Genomic DNA, 18,760 nt, shown 5'->3' on the forward strand with positions numbered 1-18,760 from the left:
GACTTTATCTGTAAGTCTTCTTAAGTCAGAAAATGGATCCAGAACGAGGTGAGGGGATCCTCTGTGTGTAGGTGACGCTTGTTTTGCACACTTCGCTGTCAGGAAGGCTCTCGCTCGCATCCGTGATACCCGGTGTGGCCAGTGGTCAAAGATTATCAGAGTTGTACAATTGACCAACGACCCTGTGAGGTAGGTTAGGTCGAGGGGCAGTGATTGTGGGGCCCCCCCCCGGTTACCCAGAAAGCTTCGTGTCCCAAGTGGGCATTCAAACCCTGCTCTCCCATGTCTGAATAATAATAATAATAATAATAATAATAATAATAATAATTTATTATTTGTACCCCGCCCATCTGGCTGGGTTTCCCCAGCCACTCTGGGCAGCTTCCAACAAATATTAAAAATACATTAGAATGTCACACATTAACAACTTCCCTGAACAATGTCTTCTAAAATGTCAGGTAGTTGTTTATTTCCTTGACATCTGATGGGAGGGCGTTCCACAGGGCGGGTGCCACTACCTAGAAGGCCCTCTGCCAGGTTCCCTGTAGCTTTGCTTCTCGCAATGAGGGAACCGCCAGAAGGCTCTCGGCGCTGGACCTCAGTGTCCAGACTGAACGATGGGGGTGGAGATGCTCCTTCAGGTATTCTGGGCCGAGGCTGTTTAGGGCTTTAAAGGTCAACACCAACACTTTGAATTGTGCTCGGAAACATACCGGGAACCAATGTAGGTATTTCAAGAATTCTGACGCTCCAACCACAACCCCCTCCCCACTGGCTCTCTAGTACAGGAGGCTGATATAATAATAATAATAATAATAATAATAATAATAATAATAATAATAATCTGAAATTCAAAGTTGGAAGGAGATACTTTGACATGCAGGCTGCGTTGAGGGGAGCGTGGGATATTCTGAATACCTGCATAATAAACATAAGACAGATAACAAAGTTGGTGGCACACCTTTAGGAGTGACCGTCCGGCGGCTTCGTAGAATTGGAAGGGACCCCATGGGTCATCTAGTCCAACCCCCCACAGTGCATGGAAAGGCTCTCCCCAGAGAAGTATTACTCGCCAGCGTTTGTTTTGCGGGAGAGGTGTGTGCGCGAGAGAGAGTTGTGCTTGCCGATATCTTTGTTTGCCCAATTAATTAATCATCTCTATCAGTTAACCCACACCACAACCTTTTCATTACTGTTTATAAAGCGCAGGGAATTCAGGCGGCAGTGCTAGTGACCTAGTTTTTCTCTTGGTAAAACTCGAGTGAAGCAAACATGTAAAAAACGTCCGCTGAAGCATTGTGGACTTAACCCAAACAGTCCTGTAACTCGATTCCGCACCTTTATTCCATCCAGTAGCAGCAGCAACACACTATCCTTGTTGCAGGGGGAATGGGGCACGATCCCTGTTGGATGCCGAACGGTGTGAGGGGCAGGAAAGACCCTTTCCACTAATGGCATCACTGGTGCTGTCCAATAAGTAAAGGTAAAGGGATGCCTGACCATTAGGTCCAGTCATGGCCGACTCTGGGGTTGCAGCGCTCATCTCACTTTATTGGCCGAGGGAGCCGGCGTACAGCTTCCAGGTCATGTGGCCAGCATGACTAAGCCGCTTCTGGCAAACCAGAGCAGCGCACAGAAACGCCGTTTACCTTCCCGCCGGAGTGGTACCTATTTATCTACTTGCACTTTGACGTGCTTTCGAACTGCTAGGTTGGCAGGAGCAGGGACCAAGCAACGGGAGCTCACCCTGTTGCGGGAATTCGAACCGCCAACCTTCTGATCAGCAAGTCCTAGGCTCTGTGGTTTAACCCACAGCGCCACCCGCATCCACTAATGGCGTCACTGGCGCTGTCCAATAGGTGCTTGCAATAGCCCTATCTCCATAGCCCATGCTGAGTTTGTAATCAGGATGGCATAAATCTCACTTGCCCCTCAGCAAATGACCCTGTTTCGAGTCTCCAGGAAAGGTAACGCTCACCTAACAGAAGCACTCCCCTAAGATAGTATCTGAATCCCCGGCGTTAAGCAGGAGAGGCAGTGTGGTGTAACAGTTAGAGGGTCGGACTATGGCAGTGAGAGACCAGGGTTCGAAACCCCGCTCAGCCATGAAGCTCGCTTGGACCCGTCACTGTCCCCACCCCCGGCAACCCACCTCACAAGGTTGTTGTGAGAATAATATAGAGAGAGCAAGGAGGAAAGGTGACATAGATGCAATAAGTAAATAAACAAGGGATTCTTTGTTCTACTTATAATAAAAAGTATTTATATGCCGCCTCCTTTCAAAATAGCAGGGCATTGTACAGCAACATTTTTTAAAAGCCCTTTATATTGAGTAGTTGTCTCAATGAACCTGCTTTCAGCAGTGTAGAAAAATGCTTCCCCGTGTCGACAGCTTTCTCAACACAGCTTGAATAAGCAAACCTTTCCGCGTGAGTTCGTCATGCAGTCAAATGATTGACTGAGTAGCAGCTTGACAACATCCTGTTTGGTGCTTGAACCCTCCTTGCACAGGAATACCCCATGCAGCCAATCAGATACTATTAAAAAAATAATAATATTCCAAACATGCTTAGGGTCTTATTTCCTCCTTTACCTACCTGAAAATCAAAAGTGGCGCATGAAATATCTACCTCTTTTCCTTTCTTTCTCTTTTGCGCAAATTGGCCTACAGATAAAGTCGCCAGCTTTTCCCTGGTAGAGTCCCTTCAACCGTGAACTTGCAGAAACCTTAGCAGGTGAAGTCCCGGAATTGGGCACGAACGGCTAGGGGCATGTTTGCGTGCTGAATTTCAGGAAATTCAGGAAAGGCTCGTTCGTACAAATGCAGTGGGTATGTGAATAAGCTTCGGGAATAAAAATAGAATTCCATTATACAGGCTGTTTTGTTGGCTGCCAGGTGAAACATTTCCTCCTCTTTTGCTGGGGGCATGCAGGTCCGTGCAGTTGAAAGCCTTTTCAGCCCACTCCTTGACTGAGAAGGCTCCCAAAGGTCAGTAACCAATAAGCCTATGCATCAAGAGGAGTAATATTCCTGCTGTATTCTGCCTTGGTCAGACCTGGGTAGCTCCATTGCTTAGAGCGTGGTGCTGATAACGCCAAGGCTGCAGGTTTGATCCCCATATGGGACAGCTGCATATTCCTGCATTGGACTGGATGACCCTCAGGGTTCCTTCCAGTTCTACAGTTCTGTAATTCTATGACCACACCTGGAGCTGTCGCTCTAACCGCTACACCGCACTGCCTCTGCGCACATCACTTGGTGACCAGCCGCTTTTTTAATTTGTTGTCAATTACATTTACAGTCATACCTCGGGTTACAGACGCTTCAGGTTGCGTTTTTTTGGGTTACGGACCGGAGTGGGTTACTTCTGGGTTTCGGCAGATGCGCAGAAGCGCTAAATCACACTTTGCGCATGCGCAGAAGCGCCGAATCACAACCCGCGCGTGCGCAGATGCGGGTTGCGAACGTGCATCCCGCACGGATCACTGTGTATACCATCACCTGTATATACCACTGTATATACCATCACCTTTATCTTGCAAGGACCTTAAGGCGGGGCACGTCGTTCTCGCCTCTCGCCTTTCCATCCTCACAACAACCTACCTGTGTGGTAGGTTAGGCCAAGAGATGGCAACTGGCTTGAAGCTCAGCTTCATGGCTAAGTGGGAATTCGAACCCTGGTCCCCGGGGTCGTAGTCCAACACTCTAACCATTACACCACACTGACATGTGGGCAGAGTGGTCTGTTTGGGAGCCAGTGAATGTGCTGCTGGAGCTCAGGATGTTGTTCATTCCTGGCAGCAGCTCTCCAGGAGTCGAAGCAAGGTTCTCCTGCAGAGATGGAACCTGGGTTCTTCTGCATTCAGGACAGGTGTCCCACGACTGAGCCACCCTCCATCTCAAGGGACAGTTCTTAAAGTCACAAAGCTGTCCACGGCACAGATTTTGCGTAAAATCTGCACGCGTTGGTTTATGTGCATAGATACAAGCTAAGTCGGGGCGGGGCGGGGGTCTTGCAAGCTCTGAGCTTTGCAACATGCCCAGCAGCTCTGCTGTTGCACGAGGATTTGAACCCTGGTCTCCCAGTCCTCATCTGACACTCTGACCCAGGCATAGGCAAACTCGGCCCTCCAGATGTTTTGGGACTACAGTTCCCATCATCCCTGACCACTGGTCCTGCTAGCTAGGGATCATGGGAGTTGTAGGCCAAAAACATCTGGCGGGCCGAGTTTGCCTATGCCTGCTCTAATCCAACAGTTCTCAAACATGTTTCTCTGGGCCACGCTTTCAGAATGAAAATTTGCTCACGCCACTCCAGTTTTTTTTTTTTTTTTTGATAAGAAATACATTTGGGTGGGGAGAACCAATTCCTAGCAGTGCCAGATTTGTGACACAGTACACAACTGCTTTAGGATACGATAGTGCAACATCCAGAATGTAGAAAACAATCCCGCTAAAAAAATAACATGAATCGTTCTCAAAATATAATTATAATCAAGCTCCTTACATATGTACATTAAGCATGTGTAACTCCATGAGAAGTGGGAGCTTGCTTTTGCTGGGTAATCTCGTTTATCCAACTGCACTGGCTCCCGGTGGAGTACAGGGTCAGGTTTAAGGTGCTGGTTTTGACCTTTAAAGCCCTATGTGGCCTAGAACCCTCGTACCTACAGGACCGCCTCTCCTGGTATGCCCCACAGAGGACCTTAAGGTCCACAAACGACAACACCTTGGTCCCAAGTTGCAAGGTGGTTAGATTGGTTTCAACTAGGGCCAGGGCCTTTTCAGTACTGGCCCCGACTTGGTGGAACGCTCTGTCACAAGAGACTAGGGCCCTGCAGGACTTGACATCTTTCTGCAGGGCCTGCAGGACAGAGCTGTTCCACCTGGCCTTTGGTTTGGACTCCGTCTGACCCTTACGTTTCCCTCCCCTTGTGGTCTTGAATTATCGGCTACTTTAAAATTGAGGCTGCATTTTAAACTGCATTTTAACCTGTATTTTAAATTGGTTGTTTTTTTTCCTATTATGTTTTTACTCTAATTTTACTGGTGTTAGCCGCCCTGAGCCCGGCTCTGGCCGGGGAGGGCAGGGTATAAATAAAATATTATTATTATTATTATTATTATTATTATTATTATTATTATTATGTTACGTCTAATTTGAGACAAATCTCTCATCATCAACACAAGCTTTTCTCTTTTCTGATCTTTCACATCTGTCAGAGTTGGAAATCTCTGTTTTGGATCATAACTACGATTGTCCTCAGTACCCCTTGATGTTCTTGCGCTCATTTTGAAAAGATACCTCTCCATCTTTTGCAAGTTCTTTTTTTTTAAGCTTGAAACCTGCCAAGCAGCTGTGCAGCCTCCGCACTGGGGTGTCCGGGGGGAGGCGAGGAGCACCGTGTGAAAATTGCAAAAACCCCATTCTTGTGACGCTTGTAATTTTCCTCTCTCTCTGCCACATGCTCAATGGAAATCTCCTCCCCTTGAAAGCCAAACATAATAAAAGCCCCGATAGGGAAGCCACGCCTGGAAACAAAAAGGGGAAACTGCTCTCTGCCTATAGGATCACTTTGCAGGACCGAGCCAAGACAGGGATCAGCTCAGAGCCTTGGAGAACAGCCAAACTGAGCTGCGGAGGCTGGATCTTCCAAGAGGGAATTTCTGCCGGATGAGAGGGCTGTTTCTCGCTTCTGCCAGAAAGCATTATTCATCTTAAGCCAGGAGCCGCTTAGAAGGAAACTTTCTTCCCCTCCGTTTTTTAACCGTTTTGCTTTTGTGTCCGACCCGCCACTCCGATGCCGCACAGCATGTGAGTCCTAATTGTGCCGGAATCGTCCGAAGCGCCTGTTAGGAGGGCTGCTTGGGTGAATGTCTGGGGAGGGAAAGGCTGAATCGAGAAGATCAAATAAAAAAGAAGGTGGCAAAAGTTTTGCCACTCTGCTTTGTTTGGTCAGTGTTGCCTCCGCGGTGCTGGGCTTGGCCCTGGAGTCGCGAGCCTTTCTCAAGGTGGACAAACTTGCTTTGCATTTAGCAACTACACCATGGGTAGGGGAACGTAAGGCCCAGGGGCCAAATCCGGCCCAATCGCCTTCTAAATCCGCCCTGCAGACAGTCTGGGAATCAGCATGCTTTTACATAAGTAGAATGTGTCCTTTTGTTTAAAATGCATCTCTGGGTTGTTTGTGGGGCCTGCCTGGTGTTTTTACATGAGTGGAATGTGTGCTTTTTTAAAATGCACCTCTGGGTTATTTGTGGGGCATAGGAATTCATTCATTTTCCCAAAAAAATATAGTCCGGCCCCCCACAAGGTGTGAGGGACAGTGGACTGGCCCCCTGCTGAAAAAGTTTGCTGGTCCCTGATCTACACAAACCTCCATGTTGTCTCTTTTTTGGAAGGGGGGGGCAGGCCGAGGAAGGGAGGGACTTGGTTAACTCCGCCTTGTGGCAAAGTTATGGCAAAGGCAACTTGGAAACTGCCTTATTTCTCTCTCTGGGCTCCTCCAGGCTTATTCTCTGTTTATTGAGCATTCGTCCTGATTTGCTTTGCTTACACAGTTAGACTACATCCGGACTATATTGAGCATTTGTTCCAGTATGACTGTGGGACGGTTATACAGCCAGTGCTTTTTAAAAAAAAAATGTTTAGGGGTACTCTCATTTTCCTACTCATATTGAAATACTGCCCCTCAATGAGGCCAAACTCAGATTCACAAAATGTTTAGGGGTATGCGTACCCCTGCGAACCACCCCAAAAAAAGCACTGTATGCAGCTATATACTCCGTGTGTTCAAACCTAGCTTATCTCTAGGAACAACAACAGTGGAACACTGTTACTGGTCCTGGATTATTATTATTATTATTATTATTATTATTATTATTATTATTATTATTATTATTATTATTGTATGCCGCTCATCTAACTGGGTTGCACCAGCCACTCTGGGCGGTTGCCAACAGAATATTAAAAACACAACAAAGCATTAAAAACTTCCCTAAACAGGGCTGCCCTCAGATGTCTTCTAAAAGTCAGATAGTTGTTTATTTCCTTGACATCTGATGGGAGGGCATCCCACAGGGCAGGCGCCACTACCAAGAAGGCCCTCTACCTGGTTCCCTGCAACCTCATATCTCGCAGGGAGGGAACCGCCAGAAGGCCCTCGGAGCTGGACCTCAGTGTCTGGCTGAACGATGGGAGTGGAGACGCTCCTTCAGGTATACTGGACTGAGGCCGTTTAGGGCTTTAAAGGTCAGCACCAACACTTTGAATTGTGCTCGGAAACGTACTGGGAACCAATGTAGATCCTTTAAGACCGGTGTTATATGGTCCTGGTAGCCGCTCCCAGTCACCAGTTGGGGATGATGGGAATTGTAGTCCAAGAAACAGCTGAAGACCCAAGTTTGGGAAACCTTGGATTAGACTATAAAGGTAAAGGGACCCCTGACCATTAGGTCCAGTCGTGGCCGACTCTGGGGTTGCAGCGCTCATCTCGCTTTATTGGCCGAGGTAGCCGTCGTACAGCTTCCGGGTCATGTGGCCAGCATGACTAAGCCGCTTCTGGCGAAGCAGAGCAGCGCACGAAAACACCGTTTACCTTCCCGATGGAGTGGTACCTATTTATCTACTTGCACTTTGATGTGCTTTTGAACTGCTAGGTTGGCAGGAGCAGGGACTGAGCAACGGGAGCTCACCCTGTTGCGGGGATTCGAACCGCCGACCTTCTGATTGGCAAGTCCTAGGCTCTGTGGTTTAACCCACAGTGCCACCCGCGTCCCAGGGTTAGACTATAGCTGGTCTTTATTGAGCATTTGCTCTGATTTGTTTGCAGTGATGAGACAGTTATACGACAATGAGCATTTATAATGATTTGCTTGCTTGGTGCAATGCTACAGAGGGCATCTTCTTGCTAATTGCCCATCCCACACTTTTCATTGCGTTTCTCCGTCATTTTTTTAAAACAATGTTGTAATCTGCTTTGGGATTCGTTGAAATCAGAGGTATATTGTTTCCAGGACACAATAATTCAGAATTCTCACCGCCTTGTTTTTTGTTTCGTTTTTCTTGCCAGACCATCCATGAGCTCAGATTTCCAGCATTACAGTTTCAGGATGCCAAACATTGGATTTCAGAACCTGCCTCTCAACATATACATTGTGGTCTTCGGCACGGCCATCTTTGTCTTCATTCTGAGCTTACTCTTCTGCTGCTATTTGATCAGGTAAGGACATAGAACAGCTACAGGTGGGCAAAGGCCGCTTTATTTCCAGGCTGCCAGGGGACTGTGTGGCGGGAGGTGCCAAAGGCTGGAGGACACCCACTTGGTGGCAGAGGCCAGCCATTCGCCATTCAGAAAGAAGGAGGTTGCGTTCAGCTCGGCAGATGCAAGGAAATGTCTCAGATTCCTGTGTATAAGGCACCCACTCTGTGAAGCTGACTTCTTGCCAGTGGGTTCCTTTTAGTCTTCCCCAGTCTTCCCCAAATCCTGCTGCCTTTAGAGAGAGCAGGCGATTTTTGTCTCCCAACTCCCTTGCTTAGGAGAACTTTGCTCCGAGGTTTCCACTCGCAGAGTGGAAGCGTTCCTTTGATGTACGTAGCTCACATTGTGCCATCCTAATGTTGACAGATTCCAGTTCCCATCACTCCTGGGCTGACTGAGACCGATGGGATCTGGAGTCCAGGAACATCTCAGAGGGGACCACATTGTCTACCTCTGTTCTAAGCAGTCCTGAGGATCCTGGTTCAGAAAAGCAATTTTCCGGTTTTGGAGAGGCTTCATTTTTTGTGTCTTTTCCTGGTGCACAGGGGAAATAGTTTCCATTTGGCGATTCGCACGTTAACCTGCCGTCTCCCTTTCACAGCTGTTGGGATGCGGAAGTGAGCTTTTCAAGGAATTTGCTCTTTCTAACACTTCAGGGCATCTATCTCTCTCTCTCTTTCTCTCTCCCTCTCCTGCGAATAACTTGCATACTTGTGGTTAAGAAATTGTCTGTATTTTTTTTCCCCGCCCACCTCTCCAAAGTGCCTTGCATGCCAGCTGCTCTCCCAGCAGCGCGGTTCAGAGGTTAGTCGATGAAACAGGCTCAGCTTGTTAATCTGAACCAAGTGGGAAAAAGCAGCCCTTTCCAAACCAATTGCCACTTGGGAAGTTTGAATATTCAGTGGCGCAGACCAAACAGGTTGGAGTAGGATATTTGCAGGGTGTGTGTTTAGCTTTAAGAAAGTCTGCGTGCCGGCCACCAAAACAGCAGGCTAAGTCCGGCAGATATTCATTCAACGGACAATATTCTGGCTCTTGTCGGCGGTTAGGAACAAAGGGATTTTATTGTGTGGGATTAGCTCCTATTGTGACACAGCTTGCACAAAGATTGGTTTTCTAAACTATCAGCTCAGCAGTGATGGACTGTATGTTTTGCACCCATCAGAGAGAAAGACACTATTTGGCCACTGCTCCAAGCAACAGTTTAGTGTGACGAGAATCAGTCACACTAACTCATGACTTTTTCACACCCCACCACGTCTCCTTCGCTCCTTCGTGGCCACAAGGAGGAGTTTGTACTTCCATTCTTGTTGAATCGTACTATTGTGATACAAACCGGTAAACTGTGGTTGATCCTTAAAAAAATAGTAATTATATATTGATTTTTCAAATTAAAATTTTAGAGTCACAAATCCAACATACATCATAAAAACAAGATTCCAAAGAATCTCCTGGACTTCCCTCCTCCCCTTTGTGGGTCCTATTGTTAATCATTTCCTCCTGCATCTTTTATAGTAATCCAAACCTTTTATCTCTCCATTACATCCAAAATTCACCATTAAACTACAAGTGATATTCCAATCCTGCTGTTTACACTGGTCTTTAGGATAAGCTATAAATTTTCCCCATTCCTTATTAAAATTTTGGTCTTCCTGATTTCTGATTCTTCCGGTCATTTTAGCCATTTTGGCATAGTCCATCAACTTCATCTGCCATTTTTCCCTGGTAGGGACTTTATCTTCTTTCCATCTCTGAGCCACCAGAGATGGCCCAGAAACTGTGGTTGATCTTAGCTCATTTCAAACAAACCATAGTTAACTTGGAACGATGGGCTTTAAAGCTGAGTCGTTTAAAGGAACGACAGTTAACTAGTTGTAGCCGAGGTGTTGGAACAAAGATTAATCTGTGGCTAATTGGAAGTGAAAGCTTCAGAACTCACCGGAACTCGGTTCTGGCACCTCTTGATACAGGATTGAGAGTAGGCTTGAGAAATCCAAAAGAGCATGCAAGTATATTATTATTATTATTATTATTATTATTATTATTATTATTATTATTATATTTATACCCCACCCATCTGGGCAGCTTCCAACAGAATATTAAAATACAATAACCCATTAAACTTTAAAAGCTTCCCTATACAGGGCTTCCTTCAGATGTCTTCTAAAAGTCTGGTAGTTGTTCTTCTCTTTGACATCTGGTGGGAGGGCGTTCCATGGGGCAGGTGCCACTGCCGAGAAAGCCCTCTGCCTCGTTCCCTGTTACCTGGCTTCTTGCAGCAAGGGAACCACCAGAAGGCCCTCGGCACTGGACCTCAGAGTCCGGGCTGAACAATGGAGGTGGAGATGCTACTTCAGGTATACAGTGGACCTCAGTATCCAGGCAGAAAAATGGGCGTGGAGACGCTCCTTCAGGTATACTGGGCCTTTGAGGCCATTTAGGGCTTTAAAGGTCAGCACCAACACTTTGAATTGTGTTTAGAAACGTACTGGGAGCCAGTGTAGGTCTTTCAAGACCAGTGTTATATGGTCTCGGCGTCCGCTCCCAGTCACCAGTCTAGCTGCCGCATTCTGGATTAGTTGTAGTTTCCGGGTCACCTTCAAAGGTAGCCCCATGTAGAGCGCATTGCAGTAGTCCAAGCAGGAGATAACCAGAACATGCACCACTCTGGCCAGACAGTCTCCGGCAGGTAGGGTCTCAGCCTGCGTGCCAGATGGAGCTGATAAACACCTGCCCCGGACACAGAATTGACCTGCGTCTCCATAGACAGCTGTGTATGCGGGACCTTTAGCCCTCCAGCTGAACTACAACTCCCATCAGCCCCAGCAAGCATGGCCAGTGGCCGGGGGCGATGGGAGTTGTAGTGTAGCAACATCTGGAGAGCCAGAGATTCCCTCCACCTAATTGAATTGTATTTTCCCAGTATTGCCTGGGTGCAGGTTCCTTTATGTAGCTGTGTTGGCTGATTTAAACAAATCTTAGTCAGTTGGTTGTGTGGGTTTTTAATTTAGTTAGCGATTCTTCCAGGAAGCTTATGGTGGTGTACTTGAGTTCTTCCCACAGCCCTTTTATTCTCACAACAACTTTCCAAGGTTGTTTGCATCTGGCCCAAGGTCACCCACTAAATTTCATGGCCGAGGGAGGAATTGAACAGAGTGCCACCCTGGTGTGACACTCTTAACAGCGACCCCACACTGGCTCTTGTCACTTAAAAGTACACGTGAGGGGGAAAACGATAGTTCTAAAACAAAAGTCATTCTTCCTTTGGTTTTTAGATTTTGCACCGGTTTGTCGCAGTCGTCATCACCTTAGACGTGGGTTTTCTTCTGATTTGGAGGGCAGGTTGATTGGGGGAAATGGCTCTTAAAATAGACCTAAGTATAGTTTTCTATTACTATTTCTTTTTTTAAAAAGCAATTTAATTAATTGCAGCACCTTTCTAGCTGATGAAAAAGTTTTTAGACCGATTAAGCGAACCAACTAATTGATGTAAGTGTTGTCAAGTAGAGACATTCAACATCCAATTTTCCCTTGAAGAAGGGCACTGTTATGAGGTCCACTCAGGGGGTCTTGGGCTGATTTTGAATTTGCACCACCACCCCAGTGGCAATGCTCTCTTCCAGCTCTGTGACATTCGCATGTTGCAGCTAACGCCTTTTTGGCCAAAGCATAGCCATCAACAGCATTTTAGAACACAAAACTATTGGGCGAGTGTCTTTGTTTTCAGCTCAGATCCAACAAGTCGTTTGTTGTTCCTCTTGCAAGGCCAAAGATGCTGTATCTCTCCGTCCCGCGATGTACATAGATGCCGTTTCTATTTCCCTGTTAAATCTAATTATTTATACATAATTATGCGCTGTCGCGGCACCGAGGCTCGGGCGACTCCCGTCTACAAAGATTGCATTCTGCTCGTTCGTATAGAAAAAGAGCATCGTATCTCAAAGCACTGCACAGATCTCCATTCTTCCTTTTGGGCAGCAGATTTCTCCGTCGATTGCCACCGTGGGTTGTGAATGGGCTTTTTGGAGACATTGAGGGGCAATGCATGGCACGGACTTCGTGAGATAGCTCCACCACATAATGTACCGGGAGGCTCGCTTCCTATTGACAATAACCCCCTGCATTAGAAAGCTAGCACGTCAGCAAGAAGGCTGGACCGGTTGTTTCACACAGAGGAAGATTTTGATACGTACAGTGGTACATACGCTTCAGGTTACATACGCTTCAGGTTACAGACTCTGCTAACCCAGAAATATTACCTCAGGCTAAGAACTTTGCTTCAGGATGAGAACAGAAATTGTGCTCCGACGGCGCAGCGGCAGCAGGAGGCCCCATTAGCTAAAGTGGTGCTTCAGGTTAAGAACAGTTTCAGGTTAAGAACAGACCTCCGGAACAAATTAAGTACTTAACCCGAGGTACCACTGTAGTAGCATGGATTATTCCTCTGTGTCTACTGCAGAGGTGTCATCCTCTGGGGAAACCTAGTCAAATGGGCAGGATGATATTATTATTATTATTATTATTATTATTATTATTATTATTATCCTCCTATGATGAGCTCGACCTGTGCATGCCCTAAACTATTTTGACTCTAAGCCAGAGCTGTCAACCATGAGTGCCAGCAGGATTTGGGATAAAGGAGGCCGCTTGGGTCCTTTAGCATTATTGTTTAACTCAGGGATGGAGAACTTGCAGTCTCCAGATGTTGTTTAAAAGGAAGCCCAGCTCACATCATCCCTGACCATGGACCACACTGGGTTGTGGCTGATGGGATTCAGAGTCTGGCACATCTGGAATGACTAAGGGTTCTCCCAACCTTATTTCAACTGGTTCCAAGGAGACAATCCTGAGGGGCAGGATCTGTGTGTGGCAATCTCAGGCCCCTGTGATGAGCGCCACTGGGATCTGGTGGGGTGGAAAGACTGTGGGTTCCTCTTTTGTGTCAAAGCGAGGGCTGAAGCAGAAACGGGTTTTTTTTAAAAAAAGAAAACAGAAGTACCAATTTGAACATCAATCTGCATAGGTCAGTCAGTGTTGTGTGTTATGTAGTTAATGTAGTCAATTTGTTGTTGTCTTATGTCAGGAGATTTATTTTTTTTCTTTTGTCCTTTTTATTATTATTTCTTTCTTTTATTTTTTTATGTATTCTTTCTTGTGTGTATGTGTTATGTATGTCTCTTTTGTTTGTTTTAATGTACGATGTTACAAAATGAATTAAAACCAATAAAAACAGAAAGAAAGAAAAAATCTGCATAGGTCTTTTCCCCCCATTAGTTATTAAAAAAAACCACAATCGAAACAACCACCCAGGAGTATTTTTAGCAGGAAAAACAAGTTCCTGGTCTTAAAACTTGTTTGCGGTATTCTTAAGAATTCAAGAGCCCATGGAATAAGAAGCAGAGAGGATAATTATATCAGGCAGATGTTTAGTTTATCTTTTCTTTTCTTTTTACCGCCTTTACAAGGTGGTAAAGAGAAGGGGCACTGAGCTAGCATTTCCACCCTGGGGTGTTGTGCGTGTATTAGGTGCACAGAGACATACTGCCTCTTTAAACGCACCCCTGCTGCAAACTACCAGGTTCCTATGAGCTTCCTTTCCTTCCAAAATGTGCTGCCTGTTTGCTTACAGATCTCTGCCTTTGAACTCGGAAAGGGTTGAGCGTGCTATTAATAGAGGCAAATCTACAGAAACGTTATTCATTTTTCCTTTGCGTTTTTGGACAGCATTGGCAAAGTGTTCAATTTCCTGCGTACGAGTGGCAGAGTCCAGTAAGCCTTTCACTACTCAGTTTTCATTTGGGCAGAGCAGGGCTAAAAGAGACTATCTGGTGTGATCTGTTCCCGAGGGTGGCAATTCTGATGTGCTGTTAGAGTCGTAGAATTGTAGAGTCCAACCCTCTGCAGTGCAAGAATTGTTGTTCCATTTTGTGTTTTTTATCTACTGTACCTTCTTCATGTTCAGTCTTCTTCTTCTTTGTTTTCTAGGCTTCGACACCAAGCCCACAAAGAGCTTTATGCCTACAAACAGGTAAGCTTTTCTTTCTCTTTGTCCCCTGCCGCCGATGTCACTACCACTGGGTCGCCCTGACAAATTTCTAATCAGGGCATAGTTGAAAAGCTTCCCTGAGCTTTCACTTGCAACTAAAAGGCAAAATTGTTTTCAGGCTGCAGGCAAGTGAGCAAAACGTCTCAGGTGCTCTCAGCCCTTTGCAGACAAACCAGCAATAAGATTTGACCCCTGCCCCAGGGAGCTTCCAAATTAGAATTCACCACCAAGGATAAAAACCACGATGAAGGCAGGGCTAACTAGGAGCGACTCTGACACACCCGTACCTGATTTATCCTTCCCTGCCCAAACCACAAACTGTAGCTGAGGTTTGTTCTGTAAACTGTGGTTTGACATAAAGCAAAAGCCTGAGTTTGGACGCAACACTTAGGCCAAACCATGGTTCGGCTGCCAGCAGCCAAGGAGCTGCCATCTCGTCTCTGGGAACCTGGGGTTGTATCCAGTGAAGACGTCCAGCTAACTTAATAATTTCCATTTCCGCAGTGGAAGTTCCTCTCCCTCTCCTCTCCCCATCCTCCCTTTCCCCAGCCAACGCAATTTTCATCTGGAGTGTTTGGGACAACCCCAGAACAGAACAGTGTGTCTTCCAGGGAGCAGGGCTGGGCGATATATCGATACATCGTCTGGTAACAGTTTCTGGACCACATCGCGATAACCGTTTCAAAAGAATTGGCCTGGCAATGCATCACAAATCACTCTGTGTGTGTGTGTCCTTTCTGACATCGTAATATGTTGGGGTTTAGCTGGCGATACATTACGATGTTGGAAAGCATATAATGTCCAGCCCTGTCAGGGAGGGAGAGAAGAAGGAGAAGTCTTTCTGTGAACGGAATAACTCTGCTGAACACAAGCTCTGCACTTCAGCTCATTTACATTCATCCAAGGTTGCTGTAGGGGTCTTCCATACTTCCACTCATCCTGTGCCTAGAAAGCATAGGGGCAAGTGGTTTTTCGTTTGCCTTGCCGCTTTCCCTGGGAAAACCCGCTCTTGAGCGCTGAATCAGAGCAAACATTAGTTCATGGAAAGCCCAATTAATGTTTGCTCCAACTCAGCGTTCAAGAGAAGGTTTTTCTGGAAAGAGAGAGAGGGGTTTTTGTAAAATATGGAGGGATTTGTGATATGTTAAATGAACCATGGAAAGAGAAGAAGGGAAGTCATTGATATCTTAAGGATGTAAAATGAGTATTTGAAATAGTAAAACAGAAACTTATACAGTGGTACCTCTGGTTACGAACGGGATCCGTTCCGGAGGCCCGTTCGCAACGTGAAAAGAGCGTGACGTGTCTGCACACACGCAGGTTGCAATTCGGCGCTTCTGCGTATGCGCGTGACGTCATTTTGCACTTCTGCGCATGCGCGAGCAGCGAGACCCAAAAGTAACCCTTTCCGGTACTTCCGGGTCGCCGCAGGACGTAACCTGAAAGAACGTAACATGTAGCAAACGTAACATGAGGTATGACTCCATATATATATATATATATATATATATATATATATATATATATATGTTTTTGTGGGAGGGAAGCAGTGGTACTAGCTGCAGTCCAGATAAGCTCCATGTGCAAACAGGGCCTTGGAATTCCTCCTGAGCAAAACATGCATAGAATTGCACTTCACCTTCTCTTTCATGATCCCATGGAAATATATTTTTAAAAAATTAAAGAATCGTCCAGTAACACCTTAGAGACCAACCAAGTTTATTCTTAGTATAAGCTTTCGTGTGCATGCACACTTCACACGAAAACTTATACCCAGAACTAACTGGGTGCTACTGGACAATTTGTTTTATTTTTATATATATTTCAACTGCATTAGACCAACACGGCTACCTACCTGAATCATGATACCATGGAGGCAGTGCTTTTTTTTCCTAAAAAAACTGTTTAGGGGTATTCTCATTTTGACTCAAGAAAACTACCATTTTATAGTTCAAATCAGGGAAAATAAATACAGTAAATGGACAAAAGTACAAAGATTCACAAAAATGTTTAGGGGTATGCGTATGCCTGCGTGTCGTCATCCCCAGAAAAAAAGCACTGCATGGAGGCCATTCAATGCATTCAACTCTCCCCCCCCCTTTCCGTTTCTATAAGTTGATGATATGTTTGTGGGGGCCTTTTTAGCATGCCCAGTGGGGCAGATTTCATTCTGGTACTGCTTTTCAACCTTTGCAAGTCAAGGCTTTGGGAGCAAAGGTCTGCTTTGTCGTCCGGCTTGTGTGCATCTTACAAGAATTCAACCCCTGTTTTGCAATGTTTGTTTTCGTTGTGTGTGGGGTTTTTTTTGCACAAGTACAGGCACCTCTGTTTTCTAACTCTCTCTCTCTCTCTCTCTCTCTCTCTCTCTCTCTCTCTCCTTTTTCCCCTTGCAGGTTATTCTAAAGGAAAAAGTTAAAGAACTCAACCTACATGAGGTAAGTTGGCTTTGTCACCCACGAAGAAAATCAAACTGATGTGGAAACAAGGAGAACTGAATTTAAGGTTGGGGGGGAATGAGAAATTGAGATAAATGAAATGGACAGATTTGCCCTTCACTAGCCACCAGGCAGATCTATAGCACAGCCCCAGTTTGCCTTAATCTTGATTCCGCCCCTCCAAGAAGCTCTGGGAGCTGTAGTTCTGTGAGAGATTGGCTGTCTCCCATCAAAGAATTCTAAACACCCACCTCAATTTTCAGCTTCCAGGATATATTTGGGGGGGGGTGTTGAAGAGGAGTCATGGCAGTTAAATAGATACAGAACTAACTTTATCATTAATAATATTTGTTTAAGAACATTTCAGTTACATCATACTGATTTTAATCTTTGTTTTGTGTTGGTTGTAAAATGAAAAGTATAAAGAAAAAATTAAACGAAAAAGAAAAGAAATAATTTCAGTTATAGAAACTAAAGTGAAAAGACAGAAAAGTGCAAATGTAAAGAAAGTAATATATATATATAATATAGTACACTAAATATACAGTCTTACCGGCACCCAAATGCCTTGGGAGTTGAACGTTTCAGCTCCCAAACAATCAGAAACCAGAAGCGAGTGTTCCGGTTTTCGAACTTTTTTTGGAAGCCGAACGTCTGGCGCAGCTTCCACTATTGTTTCCGGTGTGCCTGCACAACCAGAAACCAGCCTTGGTTTCTGAACATTTCGAAAGTCAAACAAAATTTCGGAACGGATTCCGTTCGACTTCCGAGGTACGACTGTAATCAGAACCAACTTCGTGCCAACAAAGACATGAAACCCATCTAATTTCCAGAGCTCTGTCACATAAGCTGTGCTCTTCCCTTGTGAATAATGCAGAGCCTTCTCCAAAAATAAGTCAAGGGCTCTCTTTTCCATCCAAAGAAGAGCCTTGTGAAGTCTGGAATCTTGCCTCCTTCCTTTGCCGATGAAATTAGGCATCACTTGGGTCACCTTCCTTTCGACCTTTTCCTGAGCTCAGCAAGGATGTTTTCAATCTCTTGTAACGCTTGAAATCTGGCAAGGTGGGAAGAGACATCGAGCCGAGGAGGGAAAGAGAAGTCGAAAGCCTCCTCAATTACTGTGGCGCCATCGGCGCTGACGGAATGAGTTACGGGGCTCTAAATTTAAATTTTGGAGGGAAGTGGGGAGTGTGCTGGGGCCCCGGTGTGCGTGCTCAGAAGGCCGGACTTTCAGCAGCACAAACCTGACACCGTTATCGCTCTGCTCGGAGGAAATAAAAGCCAAAAAAGAAAAAAAGCAAGTTTGGTTATGCAACTGCCAGTTGCCACACAGCTGGAGAGGTTATTTTTATAGGCTATAAATCCTTACTGCTGGATGGAGAGTCCCAGCAGGCCTTAGAGGAGGCTGGAAAGTTCTGTACCTTTCTCAAAAGAATTGGCTCTGACTCGGGCACATTTCCCTCCAGTCCTTTTTGTAGAATTGCAGAGTCCCTAAAGAATTAGGGGTCCCTAAAGGTCCTCTATTCCAACCCCTTCAATGCAGGAATCTCAAATATTGGAGACAAAGGTGTTTTTTTCTGAACTGGGATTGTTCTCATTTCTGGTAAATTTCAGCTTAAATAAATCAGGACAGTCCAGGAGCCAGCACAGTTATGGGTGCCTTCAAAACAATTTCATTTATTTTTATTTTACCAAAATTATCTCCCACACAGTCCCTGGCATCCTTACCTTTTAATCCAGTCGAAAACATTCTCGCTTTGTAGCATCAAAACTCTTCTTCCAAAGCAGCAATAGCAATTCAAACACATATTTTTAAGAACAGCCTGCAGGATCAGGCCAGCGGCTCATCTTGTCCAGCACCCTGTTCTCAACGTTGTCTGTAGGAAACCAGAAATCGGGATTCGAACACAAGACCAACTCTCTCCTCCTGCAGTTTCCAGCAACTGGGACTCCGAAGCATTGCTGCCTCCAACTGGCAAATATAAATATATTAGCTGTAGCCAGTAGGACTGTTCCT

General features: G+C 45.6%; 1 protein-coding gene across 8 annotated transcripts in view; it reads left to right on the forward strand.

The window, feature by feature from the left end:
- The window catches only part of RNF24 (ring finger protein 24), a 79,502-nt gene that overhangs the window by 56,087 nt on the left and 4,655 nt on the right, over positions 1-18,760 (forward strand). For 7 of the 8 annotated variants that reach the window (XM_083571964.1, XM_083571960.1, XM_083571965.1 and 4 more), the window contains exons 2-4: positions 8,074-8,223; positions 14,248-14,290; positions 16,702-16,743. In XM_083571964.1, coding sequence (XP_083428090.1) covers positions 8,081-8,223; positions 14,248-14,290; positions 16,702-16,743 — 228 coding nt within the window. In that variant the 5' untranslated portion in view covers positions 8,074-8,080. Of the gene's footprint in view, positions 1-5,502; positions 5,817-8,073; positions 8,224-14,247; positions 14,291-16,701; positions 16,744-18,760 lie in introns of those variants that run through there. The other variant, XM_083571963.1, reaches the window with a different exon arrangement.

Source organism: Podarcis filfolensis, assembly GCF_964270895.1.
Source record: "Podarcis filfolensis genome assembly, chromosome: 9".
Lineage (NCBI taxonomy): Eukaryota > Metazoa > Chordata > Lepidosauria > Squamata > Lacertidae > Podarcis > Podarcis filfolensis.